The 21,252-nt window shown below is 41.1% G+C and overlaps 1 protein-coding gene across 1 annotated transcript; it reads right to left on the reverse strand.

Annotated features, from left to right (window-relative positions):
- Positions 1-4,480: 4,480 nt before the first annotated feature.
- On the reverse strand, positions 4,481-20,666 carry LOC311229331 (mitochondrial basic amino acids transporter-like). The gene is made up of 4 exons (XM_084315415.1): positions 20,354-20,666; positions 10,605-10,648; positions 9,505-9,588; positions 4,481-8,411 (listed from the first exon to the last, which is right to left on the reverse strand). Exons 1-4 carry the CDS (start codon positions 20,379-20,381, stop codon positions 7,635-7,637), a joined length of 933 nt encoding a protein of 310 aa, XP_084171541.1. The 5' UTR covers positions 20,382-20,666; the 3' UTR covers positions 4,481-7,634.
- Positions 20,667-21,252: the final 586 nt, after the last annotated feature.

Consider the following 21,252-nt stretch of genomic DNA (forward strand, 5'->3'; position numbering starts at 1 on the left):
CCAACCACCTCCAATGTAAATTACCCAGAATGGTTGTCAATATCCCAACGTACCCAACCCCCCCACCCAACCTCCTCCAATGTACAGTTTCTACATCAAATGTATATACCCCCTTTTCTTGACTCCTTCTGTATCACAAACAGTACTGTATTTGCAAATCTGGTATGTCATAAATGTATAGATGTAGCAGTACTGACTATCTGTATGTCATGTATGTCATATATGTCCTGATGAATTGAAAATGGGGGACCCTGATGTAAACAAGACGAAAGTCTTTCTCTGGTCTGCATCCCCTTAACAATTGTGTGTATTGAGCTGTACTGTATTGTACCCATTCTGCAATCTGTTAATAAAGTTTTCAATCAATCAATCAATTCAATCAATCAATCCACTACATTTTCAAGAGCCTAGAGAAAGCTTGTGTAACTAATAATCATCATGGCATTTTTTATAATATCTTTGGATACCTATTTCAGAACACGCTGCATCTATTCTATCCGCGCTGCGTCTATCCATCTATTTGCGGCATTTTGTCTGAACGCACACACGATGACAGCATTATGCGAAGAGATTCCCCATCACATGTATAATGCTGTGAGTTCTGTGTGAAAAGGGCTCCAGCCATGTTAGTTGCATTTCCCACAGTCACCACAAGAGGGACCACCATCATACTACAGTAATAACAGGAGGTACTTGATTGAATTGATTGAAAAGTTTATTAACAGATTGCAGAATGGGTACAGTACAGTACAGCTCAATACATACAATTGTTAAGGGGATGCAGACCAGAGAAAGACTTTCGTCTTGTTTACATCAGGGTCCCCCATTTTCAATTCATCATAACATATATGACATACATGACATACAGATAGACAGTACTGCTACATCTATACATTTATGACATATCAGATTTGCAAATACAGTACTGTTTGTGATACAAAAGTGTCCAGAAAAGGAGTGTATATACATTTGGCATAGAAACTGTACATTGGAGGAGGTTGGTTGGGTGGGGTGGGGTTGGGTGGGTTGGGTGAGGGCTGTACATTGGAGGTGGGGGGGGGGGGGGGGTTGGGTAGGGGACACACATACATTTACACTGTACATTGGAATATTGACAAAGCCTTACTTGGTCATTTACTGTACAACTAGGTTAGGACATTTGTAGGGGCCAGTTTCGAATTGCAGTCTCACGTAGGTGTTTTTTGAGAGTGTTTTTGAAGGTGGGTAGTGATTCACATTCCTTTACAGCTTTAGGCAGGGCGTTCCACATTGATGTGGCATAATTGCGAAACGTGTTTAGTCCCTTGTTTGAGCCGAATCTGGGTTTTACATGATTTGTGGAGCTCCCTCTGGTGTTGTGATCGTGGTATTCACTGACCTTTGGGAAGTATTTTGACATGTACATGGGTACCTTGGTCGCGTAGTGTATCTTGTAGACCAGGCCCATTGCAAGTTGCTGTACTCTGTCGTCTACTCTAAGCCATCCTAGGTTGTCAAAGTGGGCAGGGGTGAGGTGGGTTCTAGGAGTCAGGTCAAGTAGTAGTCTGACTAGCTTGTTTTGAGATGTTTGTAATTTGTTTTTTAGTGCCTTTGAGGTGCTTTGGTACCATGAGGTGCAAGCATAGTACTTCTTGGACCATACATGTGTGAACTGTTTTACACTCTTACACTTGTCACTTGAATATTTGTAATAAACGTACTGAAATAATATTTAGGAATCCCTGTGTTTAACCAGAGCGAAACCAACCTTTACTTGTATTATTCTGTTAACATATTGATTAAATAATATCATATTGTTCCCACCATATTTCTTTCTTTTATGAATATGAACCGAAAGAGTTGAAAAAAGTAAAATAACTTTATTTCAGGGTGTCTGTGGAGCCTTGTTTATTCAAAGTGTCCATGGAAACGATGAGTCATAAAAGTATGGTTTCCTACACAAAAAAATACATAGCACTATAGTGCTTAGTGCTTCATTTTTGGTTATTAGTGTTACTCTGTATGTATACACCCAACTTATAGCCACATTCTCTATCAATCTAATTTGATCGAGGATGTCAGGATTAGGTAAACATTTTAGCTTTCTTGGACAGAGGTGTTTAGCAGGCTGTAATGTGCAGGTGTAGAGACAGCTCTCTGTAGGAGGGTGGTGTTTGACAGTTATAGATGGTATAGCTTTACGCTCTGCTCTATTGGAACTATCCCTTTATCCATTCTAATATTGAAAATAACTTTCACATGTACACACCCCTATTCACCTCCGCCTGGCCACACCCACATCCGCTCCTATATAAGCGGGGTCGTGGCCACACAATCAGCTCCTTGCCTCCTTCCCTACTTTCACCACGGAGAAGTGTCTGTATACACTACTTTAGTTTAGTGCCAAAGTAGTTTGTTGAAGAGAAGAGGAGCTGCGTTGACATTGTATCTTTGTTTTCTCTCTCACTATTTTTCAAGGAAATAAAGCGATAATGTCTTCACCACCGGAGAGTCTAGAAGATGATCATTCTGACCTCCACCGGCGCTTCGCATTAGGGGCGCGCGTCGCTGAGCAATCCCCGCCGGCATTGTCTCCGGCTCTGCAGCTGGCCTTGAGGGGCGGTCGGCTGTGTGAGAGCTGACGGTCCCTCTGGGCGGGTGATGTTTTTTGCGACGCGAGCCTCAGGTGTGTCAGTTGTGGGGGGACAACTGTACAGCTTGCATAAAGTCGGCTCCAGGCTAGAATCCCTTCGCAGAATGGGTACAGTACAGTACGGCTCAATACACAAAATTGTTAAGGGAATGCAGACCAGAGAAAGACTTTCGTCTTGTTTACATCAGGGTCCCCCATTTTCAATTCATAATGAGTTGAAATGAATGAATACAAATCTGATCCAATCGATGGATTACAAGTTTTGAACTCCTGGGCCCTGATGATGGTAAACTTAAATCTTTATCCAAAAAAGTACATTAATAAACACTTTCTGTAATGGCAGGCAAAGACTGGTGACCAAAGTGTTGACAAGGAAGTTAAAAGGGCAGTTCACCCCCTTATCTGGAGTGCCATCTATCCATCCAGATGGTTTGGGTGTGATTTGCTTAGTTTTGGGGATATCTGCCGTCACTCCAATACAATAGAGCTGAATGGCACTCGGCTGAATACCGTTTCTCAAGAACAGGAATTCCATTTATGAAAGGGGTGGGAGACGAGATGGAGACTGAGCGTACAATGATATATTTTTTGCTAGGGTAAGGAATGTATTAGGTGTAGCATTGACAAGACATTTAATTAAAGACATCAATCTTTGAGGTTGCAATATCAAAGATTGATGTCTTTAATTAAATGTCTTGTCAATGCTACACCTAATACAGTTTTTACAAAACAAAGCTTTTCTTTTGTGAAGAAGCGGTTGTTCCATAATATGGGGTGTGAAGCTGTGATTGTAAAATAATTGCCAAAAAAGTCAAACCTGCTGGTGCCATTTGGAAAGATTAAGACGATGTGGTGACATTTAATCACATTTTAAGATAAACTCTACACTACCCATCTCGTCAATTATAGTTTGAGGGAATTATGTGTACGAGTAATGGGATCTTGGGGTATAGCACCACCATGTGGCCAAATGACAGACCCTTGGCACACCTCTTCCCCATCATGGGCAAGGCTGATATAATCACCAGTAAATCACCCAGTGGGAGCCGTTTGGAACGTGTGCTTGTGCCCGTTTGGAATGGGTCAATTGCTTGGCCCTCGATATCGCTGCTTGCAGCTTTCTAGAGAACTGCTCATCCAATCAACTTCACACTAGACACTGCACTTACTTGGATCCTCAGCAATACACCAACCCAGTGGGAAGTTGATCGGATGAATGATTTTCGAAAAACTCAAAAGGACAGACATAAATTCCGTCCATTTTAGTTTGTGATGATACGATTTGGCCTAGCAACCTTCTGAATTGGACAATACAACAAGTTGTCCATATATGTGACACAGAAAGTTGTGAGAATTGGGTAAACAGCCTAGGAGTACTAAACACATTTATTTATAGCAGAAAATAAAATATGACAGACATGGGTGGTCCTATTGAAAAAGTTGCATATCAAAGAATATAGCTGCAAGTCTTGTCAATCACAATCAGACTTATAATGTATGAGTTACAGCTTTTCTCATTTTGACCTTTTATTATAGTGCCACCATCTGGTCAATTGGCATATTTGTTTGCATATGCAAACTTTTAGAAGATTATGTAACGGACTGGCTTATACTAGCTGCTTGGTTGCAGCAAAAAATTGTCTAATACATTATACAATATGCTAAACAATAAAGCCTTTCTTACAGTTTACCCATGGTTGAATATGTGCGTTAAGATATGCAGAACTATTAAAACCAACTACGTTTTAATTAAAAAGAGACAAGCAGCAACTGAAGTAGGAGTCAGTCATTTTATTTACCCACTTGTACAGATTGTCAAAATAGACAAATAGGTTAACTGGCTCAGCTTTATCAATACATTACAAAAATATCACATCTCAAGTCTCAGTCTTTGAGTCTCCTCTGTGTAATTTACCCCACTTGATTAGAATATATGAGGCTTTTAAAACTGCTTAAAAGTTTAGACTGAAAGATATGTCTTTTATTGTACTGTATATATATATAATACACTTTACATCACTTTTAAACAATCTAGCAAATGTCAAATTTAATCACATACTGTACATATTGCATTTTCTTTTAATTAGCTCAAGTCTGGAACTGGAATTTGACCAATGCCAATCACAAAGCGTTGCCTCTGTAAGAGACACAGGGGGAAACATAGGAAAACATGGGGGTAAATTAAATTAAATGTATGGATTCACCAAACAAAAGGCAGGTAATTTACATACATAATAACCATGACCTTAAATAGACATAATGGTTAACGTTTCAGAGGCGGGATAGATGATAAGAACGGCAAATTGAATATGCCTAACAGCTCTACATGTTCTCACAATAAGCCTATTTTTAAGATACTGCAGGAAAGCAGCAGATCAAAGGACCGTGACCTATCTGTTGCTTCCCTTGTGATTGGAGGATCAAAAAAGAGGGCAAGGACGGTTCAATAGTTCAGTTCAATTGAGAAAGTTATTTTTTGTTCAAGGTCTCCCATTTATTTTCAAGAGCATTTTTCGGGAGAGGTAAAAGTACTTGTGTATTACATTCAACATACTTTAGTGCATCCAACATCTACATTTTCCAGTCTTTCATAAATAGTCTTCATACACAAAGAACAATACAAAACCCATAGTGGTAAGATCCATAGCTAGCCATTTCAAACTTGAGACAATCCAGTGGGCTAAGAAAAGAAAATATATTTAGACAGGTTGTACATATTCCCACTTAAAAACAATATGAGACATACAGTGTGCGACTCTGTGCAAATAGGCTACCACTTAGTTGTTAGCAAACCAATAAAATGATATATCTCTAAGGTGGGAATAGAGAATCAGCACTAGAAAACTAGATTGTTTACCTAACATTCAAGACAAAAACATAAATACAAGACTAAATGTGATGTTGACAACACATGCACAAAGCAGAACATCTTCACATTAGCATTAGTAATACACAATATTTACCAGATAAAATAATTTAAACAAATATAAATAAAATATTGCATTAAAGCCGCAATCCAGTTTTTCTTCGTCGTCTACTGAAACACTATTTATTGAATGTTAGGACTTTGACTGAGAATGACTGACAACAATAAAATGAAAACAAACCATTGACATCTTTGAAAAACATTAAAAAAACTCACATTTAGCCATCCTGTACTGTCAATCCTCGTGCTCAACTCAGTGGACTGAATGTATGACCAGCACATGTGCCACTGTACAGTACCGGGTATGGATTGGGACAGTAATACACCAACAAATCAATTAGGGACAAATCTTCACATTAGTTGGTAAAACACAACACACCATCCAGACATGAGAAATAAATAAAATAAATAAAATATAAAATAAAAACACATACTGCCAACTTTAAAATGTGATTCGCTCGCAGAAACTTTCTTCAAAGATCCCTCAAGTAAAGTTAAGGGTGTGTTCTTGTCTGCTATGAGACAATGTGATATATAAATTTTTTTAGTGCTAGTCGTAATGTAACCGCAGTATCCATTTTTCTTTTGTTTTTTAGTTTTTGGTTTGGGGAGCAGACAGAGAATGACAAGTCTTATATTCCCTTAGTGTTCCCCTCCTCTTTAGAAAATACAGTATCAGTGCTTCAACTTCCTTATACATCAGAAAAGTATTCATATCAGTATTCATAAGGCTTTTGCTTTCAACATACATATAAAAGAAAGGACTCAAAATAACTATATATATATATACATACATATACTGCAGATCAACACTGCATGTTAAAATATATACATTATAAAGGTAAGTTACACGATTCCTTACGATAACCCAGTTGTGTGGCTCAGTGAGGACTAGACAGAGCAATAGTTCTCATGTGTATTGGAGTTATGATGCCGGCTACAAGGCTGACGCAATTCTTCTAGTTATTTCCAAAGCACGTCAGATAAGACCAACATTACTTTCAAGTTTAAAACGGGGGAATCTCAAGCATGTCTACCATTGAAATTATTATTAAAAATAAATATTTCATAATTTTGAAGCCAAATCCCCATATAGAAATAAACATGTAAAAAAAAAAGAAAGAAAGAACAATTTCTGACTCATAATTGACCAATCCCAAGCTCAGCATACCTTGGCAACATTATCTGCAGCGGATGTACCTGGACAGTGGACACATGCAGAAGTGAGGGAGAGGGGGCTGTTTTTATAATTCCATCTGTGTCCTTGTCCCATGATCAAGCTTTGCTCAAAGTTTGGCCATGTTACGTGAATTCGTTTTAGAAGGTTTGGACCTTTTAGTTCTAAACCACTGCCACTCCCGTTTTTTGCCAGTTGGCATGAACAGTTAATCAACTGTACTTTAGTTCATGACCCGACCTTTCCACAAAATCTGTTAATCCATTTGGAAGTTATGTGCCTTTTTGCGATATGCCACGTGCATTGCCACACCTCCTTTTAGCCAATTGGTATGAACACACAAACACTTGACCTCCATGCAAAATGTGAGCCTCCTAGGGCGAAAAAAACTATGGCCGCTAGAGGGTGGGGAATTTTGTGGACAGACCAATTGACCGACAGAGTGACCTAACAAACACAGGATCTAATGTTATGTCTGCACAAAGGTCAGTGACTGAATAGTTGCTATTCATGTACATGTACTTAGGCCAACGACTGCTAAAACTGCTATTGTTAGACATCGGTTTCACAGAATGATATTGTGGATAGCAAAAATAGTCTATCATCATCCGTCCTATGAAGTAGTATTAGCAATCGTAATGAATGCAAGGGCATGTTGAATCTGAAAAGGTTTTGTCGGGCTGAATGTGACCGTGGTCAAGCTAAGGCGCTTAGCAATGATCGTTACGGTATGATTGGAGGGTCAAGGAAACAAGGCAGCACTTGGGATCGGTCAATTGGGAAACACTGATCTGACGTTAACACAGAGTCAGACAGCATTGAAGGATACATGGGTTATTCCTTATCTCTCCTTTCTCATGTAAAGTGCCTCAGTTGAGGTTGAGACCTCCATCACCCTGTCACAGGCTTGAGGGCTGAGTCTGCTGCTGTAGCTGTGCATGGTGGCTGGGCGGGGCCGGCTCACAGTCTTTGGGTCCCACCTCCACTCCCCGGGCGTACATGAGGACGAGGGTGACCGTGGCGAAGGTGGCCGCATTGACGGGGAAGGCTCTGAGGAGCGTGGAAGTGAGGCCCCGCGTGAACACCATGTAACCCTCCTTCCTCACGCTCTGGCGCACGCAGTCGGCGATGCTGCTGTAACGGTAGACCCCGCCCACTCCGTCCGCCTGGAAGCGTGACTTGATGACGTCCACAGGGTAGGTGGAGAGCCACGACGCTATGCCCGACATCCCACCGGCGAACAGCAGCTTGGGGATCATGTAGGGGTCGTCGGGTTCGCAGCCCAGGGAACGCGTGAACACGTCGTAGGCCAGGAAGTACACTCCGAAGCCGGGGGTCTCGCGGATCAGCGTGGTGACCATTCCACGGTTCACCCCCCGCAGGCCCTCGCGCTTATAGATGCGTGAGAGGCAGTCGAGGGAGTTCTTGTAGAGCTTCCTGGTGGACCTGATGGACTTCTCCCCAGTGCCTTGCATCTGCATCCGGGTCTTGGCCAGCTCCATGGGGCAGCAGATGACACACTGGATGGCACCAGCCGCCGCCCCGGCCAGGAACTGGTTCATAGGGGTGTCTTGGTCCAGCATGCGCATGGTGTTGCCCTGGACGCCGAACACTATAGCGTTGATGAAGGCTAGACCCATCATGGGGGAGCCAATGCCTTTATACAAACCAGACAGCTGGGGTAGAGAGTTTTACAGCAGGGAGAAAAAAATGGGGGGGGGGGGGGGGTTATTATAAGTCATTGTAACTATGTAGTTTTGCAGGCCTATTCCAGTGGTACATTAACGAACCGAGTAAAAGCATAATTTACTGCACCTTGGGGTGACATTTTTTATTAAACGAATGATGATCTCTGCCAAAAGGTGACCAAAAACTGGCAGAAACCACTGGATCGTGCATGTGTTGGTCTAAGTGGAAAAAGGTATTGGTCCTTTTTGACCAAATGAACCATTCCGTGTTGTCAGTAATGTACTTATTATCAGCCTATACTAAATCAGAAGTAAAAAAGAAAATAGAGAAATAAAGAAGATTTTCCTTCATGGCTACGTGGGAGAACGAGCTTTCCTGGGTGCCAATATATAACCATGTCTTTATCTTGTAATACAAGTATCACTATTTCATACAAACTTGTTAATTTTCTTTAACTTTTTAAAATTGCTCCAAGGAACAATTTTGTTATTAACTAATAGTAATATACAATATGTATATCGTGGACGACGGTATAGGAAAAGATCCATACCTTTGCATGGATCCATGAAGGTATACCTTGATATTGGGTATACCTCCCCATCCTACTAGGTAGGCCTTGTCACAAGGGCTTAGGCTATTGACAATTTAACAGATAAAAACATTTGGAATGACACCAAATTCAATTGAACTTCAGAGTATACCTATGTGTTATTCACCCACGCATATTTCGAGACTTGTGTTCATGCTTACTATTGTACAAATTTGTACAATAGGCCTAATATTCTGACCTAATATTTGAAACACTAAGAGTTGCATTTGGTTTTAACTTAACTTAGGTGCAAATAAACATGGCCCAAACTAAAACAAGGAGCTACTTGTACGGAAGTGTTTTAAACCCATGAAAGAACAATATTACATCACTTGCGTCATACAATCACCCAGTCACCTACAGTCACTTTAAAAGCAGAAAACAATAGGCGTAAAACTGACATGAAGAGCAAACATGCTGAATATAAGCTATGCCAAGCCAGTATACGATGGTCGTTACATGTGAGATGCAAGTGAAAGGAATGGACGTACCGACTCCTGCCGTATGATGGACTGGAAGCAGTGAAAGGTCCCGCGATACAGTGGCTTGTCCACATTCTGGACCTGGAGTCTCACCTAGGACAGACACGGGACATAGATCAGTTGTCCCCAAGAGTACGGCTTCCTTATTTGAATATTATCATCAATCATCATCATCATTATCATATCCTGTTGAGATGAAACACAGAGAGGTGGGGGAAGGGGCCATGTACACAACACAGGTACTTTATATACTCTGATGATGTCACAACTTAAGGAGCAAAATACATTTAAGTTTGAATAATCTATATGGGCTGTGGAAGCAGAGAGGGTTGTGGAGGGTCCCTATTCTTGCTCTGATCATTTTTACCCATCTCAAACTCAAACCCTGCCATATTTTCATGGAGGATGAAGGAAAGAGGGCGAGGTTTGAGATAGGTCAAGTAACTAACTCACACGTCACAGACATGCAAAATTGCCTGAACTGCACTTACTACTGTGTATTGTTGTGAAGAGGTAAGTTTATCCCTCATTTACAAAACACATAAAAAAAATTGTCCAGTCCGGTATGAGTCCCTGTAAGCATCAAGGAATTATCCCACAGTCAACTGACCCTCAAACATGATTCATACAGTATTGGCATCATGCAATTCATAATAAGCGATTCAAAGTTATATTTAATATTTCCAAGTATTTAGACAAATAGCGTTAGTTCTCTAATTTTACAACAATAGCCTAAAGGGAAGGGAAACTTAATTTTAAACTTTAATTTAGGGATGCTCGATATTGGCTTTTTTACCGATACCGATATTCCGATATTGTCCAACTCTTAATTTCCGATACCGATATCAACCGATACCGATATATGCAGGGTTTCCCCGTCCAAAAAACTGAATAATTTCAGGTAACTAATCATTTCACTGGATATATATATAACAAATATTGTTATTGTTTTTTTTTTTTTTTAACCGATACCGATATTTTCCGATATCACATTTTACTGCCGATATCGGCCGATAATATCGGTCGGCTGATAATATCGGACATCCCTACTTTAATTTAATAGCCAAGTAATATAGGCCAAATTATATAATGTAAAACTCTTTGCCTACCTTAACCGTGTCAAATGGGTGTCCAACTAAAACTCCAGCAGCACCTAGAGACAATACAGACAGGGCATGAAATTAACTTTTTGACTCACCGGCCAGTGGCGGGTAGATGGGAAGAATCTACCCGCCAAGCATATTTCTTACCTGCCAATTTTTTTTTATATTTTATATAATTTTTTTTAATAAAATATATATTATATAATCATACTTGTAGTTGTATTATCTGCGAGACATCGCCACCACGCAATAAGTCAAAATGCTCGCCATCTGCAAACAGCTCCACTGTCTGTGTGTATACTTGAGTAGCCTCCAGCTCCAGCAAGGATTCTCCGGCGCTACAGCTAGACCCTATATTCAGCTAGACCAGGGGTCAGCAACCTTTTTGACATGGAGTGCCTGTTTGAAATATAGTTGTAACTAGTGTGCCTCAACAATATTCCATGCATCGTATTTTTTTTCCCTCATAATCGGGTCTTTTTAATGATAATTTTTACATTATTACATCATTATTGTTATTGTTATTATTAAAGGGGAACTATTTCACTTTCTTTCACTATTTGGGCACTTTTACACAATTCCTGTGAGTTTATGGAACACCTGTCATTTTTAATTTTTTTTAATTCATTGTTTTGTATTTCTAATCAAGTCCTCAAAAACAGCATTTTTCTACCTGAAGATCTTAAGCCGTTTTTGAGCCTGGGCGCCAACCACAATGGTAAACCTGAACCACCGCCTGAACATTATCATGCAGCGGTGTCTCTCTGACATCACAAATCAGCACATTTTCAGATGACTCAGTTCAGTGAGGGTGAATATTGTGAGAGGAGAATTGGAAGAATGCGCCAATATGAGAATTAGAGACATAGATCATATTAATATAAGTCCACATAGCTAGGAAACAATGCTAAACACTGAAAAAGGCCATTTATAAGATAGTTCCCCTTTAACAATATTATTATGATGGTTGTATCAACCCTAAATCTGAGTTGGGGGGGGGGGGGATGCAATGCAGACAAACAGCTGCATACAGTGCGACCATTTCACTCACATTTGCCCATTCATTTTTGGACACATCACACACCATCTAGCTATGTGCTGTCATAGCTCCACCTACAGGCCTAATGGATAACACCAGGAGAACACCAGGATGTGAATGGAGGGTGAATGTGAGGTATATCGTGTAAATAAGTTTTGATTGATCGCAAGACTACACTGTACAAATAATAATAATAATAATAATAAGTTACCAGAACTTAAAAATATTGAGTTCAGTTACTGTGCATTAACACTTTGGTTGCCTAAGGTTAAATTCATGATATACCATAGATTGCCAGCGCTATTTGTCTATGGAGAAAGTCCCCTTCTTTGCAGGGCTATAACTTTTTAAATTCTATTGCTACATTGCCATTATTAGGGCCCATTCAAAGTCCTATATGTATTGTTCATTGTGTAGCAACGTTAAACTTTTTCATTCACATATTCATAGTAAAGTATGGTCTCTAATGTATAAGTATGTTTTCATCTCTTTCTGCAGCTTTCTCCAGAACGTGATCTATAGCCCCAAATACATTATATTGATGATGCAATACAGTTTTATGGCAATCAGCGCGATATAAAAAATTACAACTAGACGTACTTCTAGAAGTTACTACACGTCATCTGATGTTGACCGGATGGGCTAGGGGCCGTTTATAATTCCGTGGGCAGCGTTATACCAATCATCTAATGTGGGTCAAATGTTGATAATAGCAGTTAGTATCGAAGACGCTAACGTTACACGCTGAAACTCACCCCAGTCTCCGCGCGCCGTTGGGCGATCATCGTAGAGTTGAAATCTTATCATTATGGGATGTAAATTTACCCGGTCCATCTCCAGCTTGTATAATGGTATATACGTCCAAATCATGTTGTTTATCGAGTTATTGGCAATCGATCACTGTGTAGCGTGACGAGCCAGAGTCGCGGGACCTATAGCGAGCACCCGGAAGTACTACGGACGTAGCACAACCTCTATGCCACTTCCTGTTAAAGCGATTGCGCCGATCGGCCACCAGATGGCGCTCCTGAACCGCCAGAGAGCTCAGTGGGTCCTGCTGGTGGATCTCAGGCCAGCGGAGGGGACATATGAATCCGATCGCAGATTTTTGAAATATTGATATAAGGACGCTGTACAGCGTCCCCCGGCAACTTGAGCATGGCCAGCAATGACGTCAAAACACGTTTCATGGCAGTCAAAGTGTTAAGGTTTTCAGTTTTCAATCCATAATAAGTTAACAGAAAAATAAGTACACAACCACATTATTTCAACCTAATAAAACTATGTTTATTGTCATTGTTTTAAGAACACAAGTTGACTTGGTAATACTCACATTTTGAGTAAAAAAAATGGCTTTTAACATGTGCAATGTTCAATGAAATAGAAAAATAAATAATAAAATGTGTTGAATAATCCCACTGGTCACAATGGTGACCGTAATAATGTTTTTGTTATAAGGCTCTGCAAATGTTACTGAATGATGTAGCAATGTATTTCCAGCTAAATTGAAATAATAAACAAATAAAGGGTCTCAATTAAATATGTGGTAGTAAAAAGAACCTGTGGGAGGATTTCAACAAGATAAATGCGACAACAGTGCAAAAAATTTCACTGTAATATTTCAAAAAAAGAAAAAAGAAATATTATATATATATTTTTTTTTCTTTTTTTTTTTTACTGCTGCCCCCTGTGCCTATGAAAATGCCCCTGCGTGCCTAGGGTTGCCTACCCCTGAGCTAGACCCTACATTCAGCATGCAAGGATTCCCCGGCGCTGCAGCTGGACCTTATTGGTATAATGTTACGGTTCTTTGGTCAAATCACATTCAACATGCCCTCAGCTAGAATACGCATTGAATCAATGTTATAAGACATTGATATCAGGAGCTATCTGTAGCTACTGCTAGCCCGCTAGATAACGTTAAGACAATTTAGTTTACTGGAACATATAGAGCTAACGTGAGCTAGCTAACGTGAGCTAGCTAACGAGAGAACGGAGGTATTATGCACTCGAGTCGACTATTGCTGGAGCATTTGTTATCAGCAGCTATCAGTAGCTAGCCAGCTAGAGTAGATACCGTTAGACAATGCCTCGTCATGTATTAAACTAAAAGTGAATAGTTGACTGGGTCATTGTTTAAACAGTAACGGTACGGTAGCTCATGGAGGTCCGCTCTAGACTAGAGCAGACTGCCTCTGTGTTGATACGAGCAGAAGCCAATAGTATCCCGCTGCAGGGCTTGGCGGATATGACTCGTTGCCACGTTTTTTTTCAAAATAAGAGTATCATACGAACCGAATGTTGCTAACTGCCGGAGCCATCGATATGACTGGAGATGCGCTTGCGGCGGAAATGAGACCCGCACAGATTTTCAAAATAAGAGTATCGTTATGAACTTGATTGATTGATTACAGGCCACACGGCGGGCAGACCTCTCAGTGGGAGGCGCCAAACGTAAAAACTGAGCGCCAATGGCGCTTGGCAGGCTCTAGTTTCGCCCCCTGAATACAGATAAGACATGGTATACGTGAGAATTGACCTAGCCACTTAAAACCACTTCACTTGTGTCTCAAAATGCAAAAGCAATCAAATGCAGTGCTTTTAGACATCTAGGGACATGAGGCCAAATTAAGGACTTTGAGGAGGAACCTCCTCTAGCCAAAATAATACTGCAACTGTATTCAATGTGTTGTGTATCCAAAGTGTTTGTCTCATCTGGGCAGCTTATTGGGCATCGTCTGCCTAAGGAACAACCCTTGGAACTTCTCTGAATCTTCATAACTTGACTGGGCTCATGCAATCCTAATGCCAATTCTGGCCCTCTGACTTCTCACCCTTAGCTTATGGTGTAACCTGATACACAGGGGAGGAAACTAACTTTTTGGCTTACCAGCCAACTGGCGAGTATCTGATTTTTTTTACCAGACAAACTGATTTTTTACCAGCCAAAAAAAATCGCTAATTGTGATAATTACTTCTTTGTATGTCTTCGTCTAAATTGATTTTCAATCATAGTAAAAATCACACCGTGTCTCTACTCTTTAAAATATTTATTAGCATAAAACATTAATAACAGTCTCTACTCTTCACAATATTAGCATACAACATGTATTAATCACACTGTCTCTACTCTTCAAAATATTAGGATATCACATATTAACATGAAAGAGGGAACTATTCTGGACTGGGTTGGGCTGAACTAGGCAGTGAAAGATGCTGGGCTGGGCTGGACTAGGTTGGACTGGGTTGGGCTGGTCTAGGTTGGACTGAGTTGGGCAGTGAAAGAACCAAGCATTTCACTGTAATGTAATAGCTAAATAAAACAACTTGACTTGTTACATTTGCACTCTGGTTGTATGCCAAATGTATTCTGGTTGTACTGTACTTGTGCTGTAAGATGACAATACATTGGAACCGAATCGACAACGCTAGGGGTTCAGCAGGTGTATTCTGAATGCCAAGTATGACAACATCACCGTTGTGAAGGGCATATGAGCGAGTGGTGATATGGGGGGAAACCCGGTAATAATAAAATGTCACTCGGCTGCATTTAAGCAAAGCCGCTCAGTATAGTCCACTATGTTGAACGCGCGTTATGGTAGCTTGTTACATGCTAGGTAGCTAGCCGGCTAATGCTGGTTGACTTGTCATTCTCATCCGACTCGAAGGAGACGCGTCGCATGCTGTTGTTCGCCCCCATGTCAGACCGCACTGATATCCGAAAGCGACGACTCTACATGCAATTATTTTCATCCACTGATGTGTTTTTGTCTAAGTTTGTCTACGTTGTCAAGCCGGTGGCAGGAGTCTGTAGGTCCGCGCGCAATGATCTGTCCACTTCCCCTAGATGGGCGGCATCTTCTAGAAAATGAGTGTTCATTGGAGGAGCTTAGAGCGCATCTGTACAACGATGATGTTCATTGGTTATGGTTGGATTATTATGAGGCGCAAATGGGAGGAATCAAGGGGGGAGTCAGAGTTCGGCTTGTGCCAGTGAGCGAATCAGCAGATTGCAGAATGATTTTTTTGTTTTGTTTTGTAATTACTAGTACTCGCCAGACTGGCGAGTGCTCTTCATGAATTACTCGCCAAACGTAAAAAATACTCGCATTTGGCGAGTAAAGTGGCCTAATTTCCTCCCCTGCTGATACACGTCTCTGGTCTGACTGAGCCTAATGAAAACGTACACCTGTTATACCTGACAGAGTGCCGGTCTATCGTACATCCCTAGAGGGGAAAGGGGTTTGGAATGGGATCCCAGACCAAAAATTTTCCTGCCCCATCGATTCAATACAAAACAATCCTAAGCAGAAACACGGGAGTCTGACTTTCATTAACGTTGGAGTGGCAATTCATTTGTGACAACAGCATTTCATATTTATAACATCAATTACAGAAATAAAAGGAATTTTCTTGGGAGTTATAGGGTCAGAAAACCAAACATGTAACATTATAGCTAATTATCCACCTATGTGACTCTGGGTAAACTACAAGTAAGTAGGCCTAATCCTCTTTAAGCACGTCTGCTTTGTCACACGGCACCAGCCAGGACAGAGTCCTTGTTGTAAGCCAAGAAAATAACACACGTAGGCAATGGCATATGTTTCAGAGGAAGACAGTCTCTCACTGACCTCAAATACAACAATGAGTTGTGCCCTTGAAACCAGGCTTTGCACCTGCTGCTAACCTCTATTGAATTGAATTTAAAACGTTATTAACAGATTGAAGAATGGGTACAGTACAGCTCAATACGTCACAATTGTTAAGGGGATGCAGACCAGAGAAAGACTTGTCATGTTTACATCATTTATGACATACACAACATACAGATATAAAAATACAGATATAAAAATCTAATCATCTAATCTAATCATGACATTTATGACATACAGATATACAGTACTGTTACATTTGTGACATACAAGAGATACACAAATATACAGTACTGTTAAACAGAGATCCTAACAGGAAATATATACATACGAGGGGGAGGGAACTGTACATCGGTGGGAGGGGGGGGGGGGGGGGGGGGGGTTCGGACATTTACGGGGGCCAGTTTAGAATTGCAGCCTCCCGTAGGTGCTCTTTGAGAGCCGTTTTGAAGGTGGGTAGGGATTCACATTGTTTTACGGCTGTGGGTAGGGCGTTCCACATTGATGTGGCATAATTACAAAACGTGTTTAGTCCCTTGTTTGAGCCGAATCTGGGTTGCACATGATTTGTGGAACTCCCTCTGGTGTTGTGGTCGTGGTATTCACTGACCTTTGGGAAGAACCTCGACATGTACATGGGTACCTTAGTGGTGTAGTGTATCTTGTAGACCAGGCTCATTGCAAGTTGCTGTACTCTGTCGTCTACTCTAAGCCATCCTAGGTTGTCAAAATGGGCAGGGGTGAGGTGGGTTTTAGGAGTAAGATCAATCAGTAGTCTGACCAGTTTGTTTTGTGATGTTTGTAATCAGGGAACAAAATAACTGGGCGCCCATCGCCAAATGTGTGTAGATTTACCATCTGGCGTCTAACAATAATAGTCTGCCCGCCAGCTGGCGTGTTCATATCGATACTCTTATTTTGAAAATCCTGTGCAGGTCTCATTGCCGCCCCAAGCGCAGCTCCAGTCATAATATCTGGGCTCCGGCAGCTAGCAACGTTCAGGTTCATATGATACTCTTATTTTGAAAAACCCTTAGCAACTCCGCGAGTCATATGATATCCGCCCACTCAGTGTTGTTTCTTGAAAACAGAGCAGCGTTGTAAACAGAGCAGCGCGCCTACAGACGCGAAATAAGTCTGTGATGTTTTTTTTCTTCTCACGAGTCCAATGCAGCTACATGCTTTGCACTGTCGCCATTCCTTTATGCCCACATCGCCCGAAATTAACGTTTATGTACCAATCACTACAACGTTAACGTCAGCTAACAAGCTAATCCTGATGATCAGACGAGGCAGAGCCACAGTGAACAGCACTGAGGAAAGGGAAATGGGGGGGGGGGGGCACTCTCCCCTTCCCTGTGTGTGTGTGTGTGTGCGTTTGGAAAGTCGACGGAGTCACTAGTCAGGACTCAGGACAGGAGTATATTATAGTAAACTGAGGATTACTGAGGATGGACAGATAATGTTGATATTCAAATATAAAAATGTTTGAGAGGAGTGGAAGTTTGAAGACAGACTACAATATGATGCGGGGGTGGTGAGTTGAAACACAGTGTGTGTGTGTGTGTGTCCCGACCCCACTTCTATGTTTCAATAAATTATTTGCATTTAAAACTATTAACGCTGACTCATTCCTTCAGTCCACTCAAAATTATGCTAATATTCCTTATGTTGTTTATGATATTAATTGAAAATAGCATATGAGAGTATTATATGTAATAATAACACATGGCGATATACTAAAAAGCTATTTATAATTTTTGGCTAGTAAAAAATCTGCCCGGCTGGTACTTTTAAAAATCTACCAGCCAAATGGCTGGTAAGTCAAAAAGTTAAGTTTGTTCCCAGTTTGTAATCTTGTTTTTAGTGCCTTTGAGGTGCTTTGGTACCAAGCATAGAAGTCATAGTACCCTTGAATGAGTGCTCCTGCTAGAGTCTTCAGGGTATTCTTGTTTACCAGAGAGGAGATCCGGTACAAGAATCTTGTTCGTTTGTTGACTTTTTTGATTACATTGTTTGCCATTTTGTCACAGGAAAGATTTGCCTCTAGGATGGACCCCAGGTATGTAATTTCATCTTTCCTTGTGACAATATTGTCACCCACTGTAACAGAGAAGCTGTTTGTCTTGCTGAGTTTGTTATTTGATCCGAAGAGAATGGGCCTGGTCTACAAGATACACTACACGACCAAGGTACCCATGTACATGTCAAAATACTTCCCAAAGGTCAGTGAATACCACGATCACAACACCAGAGGGAGCTCCACAAATCATGTTAAACCCAGATTCGGCTCAAACAAGGGACTAAACACGTTTCGCAATTATGCCACATCAATGTGGAACGCTCTCAAAGAACACCATCCTACGGGAGACTGCAATTCGAAACTGGCCCCCACAAATGTCCTAACCCAGTTTAGGGCTGCACGATTAATCGTTTTTTAATCGAAATCGCGATTTGGAATGATGCAGTTATCAAATCGCCAAGCCTGCAATTAAAAAAATATATATATATTTTTTTATTTAACCAGGAAGTCCCATTGAGATACAAGATCTCCTTTGCAAGGTAGACCTGGCCAAGATGACAGCAATAACATTTGCAATACATCACACAGCAATAAAATGTGCGATACATCACACAAGAACATAATAAATGTGCATGTAATACAATACATCACATGTAAACACAAAGCAGAATAGTCTACATGATAGTAAAAGTGTATAATACAGGGTAATACAGTAATTTTGCAGTTGGGACCCGACTACAGAAAGCAGCAACATTCTTCTTGTAATTTTTTTTTTAAATATGTTATAATCGCATCGCAAATCGCAATATCTGTCAGAATAATCGCAATTAGATTATTTCCCAAAATCGTGCAGCCCTAACCCAGTTGTACAGTAAATGACCAAGTATGGCTTTGTCAGTATTCCAATGTACAGTGTACAGTGTCCCCCACCCACCCTTTATGTCACACACACTATAACACCACGCACACCAACAGTGGGGACCGTGTGATTGGCCTATGGATGGGGTGTGTACTGCTGAGTATCTAAACTATCGTGTGTGCCCCAGTATGTAACGATACAGGACACCTATGTATGTATGCATGCCTCAAATTCTTCACACAATGTACAGAAGACATTTGGGACATGGGTTTTGGAATGCTTTCAATCACACTCCTATGCAGAAAGTTGGGACGATGTTCCACTGTCAACATGGGTGAAAGCGTTTTGCAGGCTATATGATGACGTATACAGGTGTAAGAGGCAACTTACACAGGAGTGTGGTTGTCAATAAACAGAGTCATCTTGACCACATTGAACGGACATAGCCTAAGTCTATATTTACTGGTGGATAGTAATACAGACTTCTATAAACCTAAACTGAAAATAACTTGTGTAAAAGTTATATGACCCTGCAGTGAAATCTATACAGAACATAATTGTCCTCACTACTACCACCCACACTGTCAATGGGATCTGCTGGCATATCAAATGTAATCAACTGCATAGGGAATTTGGAAAATGTGTTTAGTATGCCGACCTGCGCTGGAATTTTGAAAATGTTGAAAAACAAGCAATGGAATTGCTTGTGGGCGTTGCTGGCCGACTCATATGCAGCGAAAAGAACAAAGTAATAACTAGCTATTTGAATTATTCTAGACAGTATTGATTGAAAACTTTATTAATAGATTGCAGAATGGGTACAGTACAGTACAATACATACAATTGTTAATGGGATGCAGACCAGAGAAAGACTTTCGTCTGGTTTACATCAGGGTCCCCCATTTTCAATTCATCGTAAAACTTCACGTAACTTCACACCAAACAGAAAGGTGGATCGATATCCAGTCTCATCGTCCTTGCCCTCATATCAAGAGGGAAATACATTTTGATTCATTGAAAATGGGGGACCCTGATGTAAACAAGACGAACGTCTTTCTCTGGTCTGCATCCCCTTAACAATTGTGTGTATTGAGCCGTACTGTATTGTACCCATTCTGCAATCTGTTAATACAATTTTCAATCAATCAATCAATGGCCCGTGCCACAGAACTGTAAACTTACCTCCAATGCAGCCAGCAAGGAAGTCCATCACCACACTCTCCTACAGTATTTAGATTAGAGTTGAACTAAACACCACCTAGCTGTCGAAGCTATGTTATGGTTAGTTAGCGACAATTCAAACGTTTCGTTTGTAGCAGCTTTCGTGGCTGACTGAACACTGCTGCTAGGTGACCGGCTGATTAGATCACTTTGGCGTTATCTCAAGTTAGCTAGCTACGAGTTTCGTACGTTACTAGGCCAAAATGGCCTGACAAATCGCAAATGCCAGTCAGTTTATTATCTTATTACGTTGAATTAGCTTGCTGGCATTACCCGTGTCCTCCCCATAAACACAATAGCCTCCTATCCTACTAACTAACAGTTGTGTAGCTAAGCTAAGCTTCTATCACTGTGGACGCCGCTGTCAGCTGCAGTCAGGCTGCTACAGTAGCCGTCTCGCGCCACAGCCGACACCAGGAGGCGGGGGGACGGAGTGACGCGCCTCTGGTTAGATCGTATCCAATCACATCGAAGCGCATACGCCGACACCCCCCGCCACGAACTTACCCCCGCTCCTCATTGGCTGCGCGCGGGACCACGTGGGATGCCCTCTATCCTCAAGGTTGTGTCAGTTGTGAACAAATAATTATTACAGTCACCGCGTGATGGTTTGCTTTTGAATGGGAAGTGTCAGCGTGTCCAGCGTCTAGATCCCATCGTCCGAAGGACCTTGGTTGACTTGGCTGTGATTGATTGATTGATTTATTGAAAACTTTATTTAACAGATTGCAGAATGGGTAAAATACAGTACGGCTCAATACACACAATTGTTATTAATAAGGGGATGTAGACCGAGAAATACTTTCGTTTCGTCTTGTTTACATCAGGGTCCCCCATGTTCAACCTAAGTGGCCAAGCTC

This window comes from Notolepis coatsorum (assembly GCF_963971535.1).
Source record: "Notolepis coatsorum genome assembly, chromosome: 5".
Taxonomy (NCBI): domain Eukaryota; kingdom Metazoa; phylum Chordata; class Actinopteri; order Aulopiformes; family Paralepididae; genus Notolepis; species Notolepis coatsorum.

What these genes read in the sequence shown, in the direction of transcription:
- LOC311229331 (XM_084315415.1), bottom strand. Translation starts at nt 20,381, where the DNA reads ATGGACTTCCTTGCTGGCTGCATTGGAG. An exon ending in ACCCATTTGACACGGTTAAG is followed by an intron (nt 9,589 to 10,604) that starts GTAGGCAAAGAG and finishes TGTCTGTCCTAG; the next exon opens with GTGAGACTCCAGGTCCAGAA. An exon ending in CCATCATACGGCAGGAGTCG is followed by an intron (nt 8,412 to 9,504) that starts GTACGTCCATTC and finishes TCTCTACCCCAG; the next exon opens with CTGTCTGGTTTGTATAAAGG.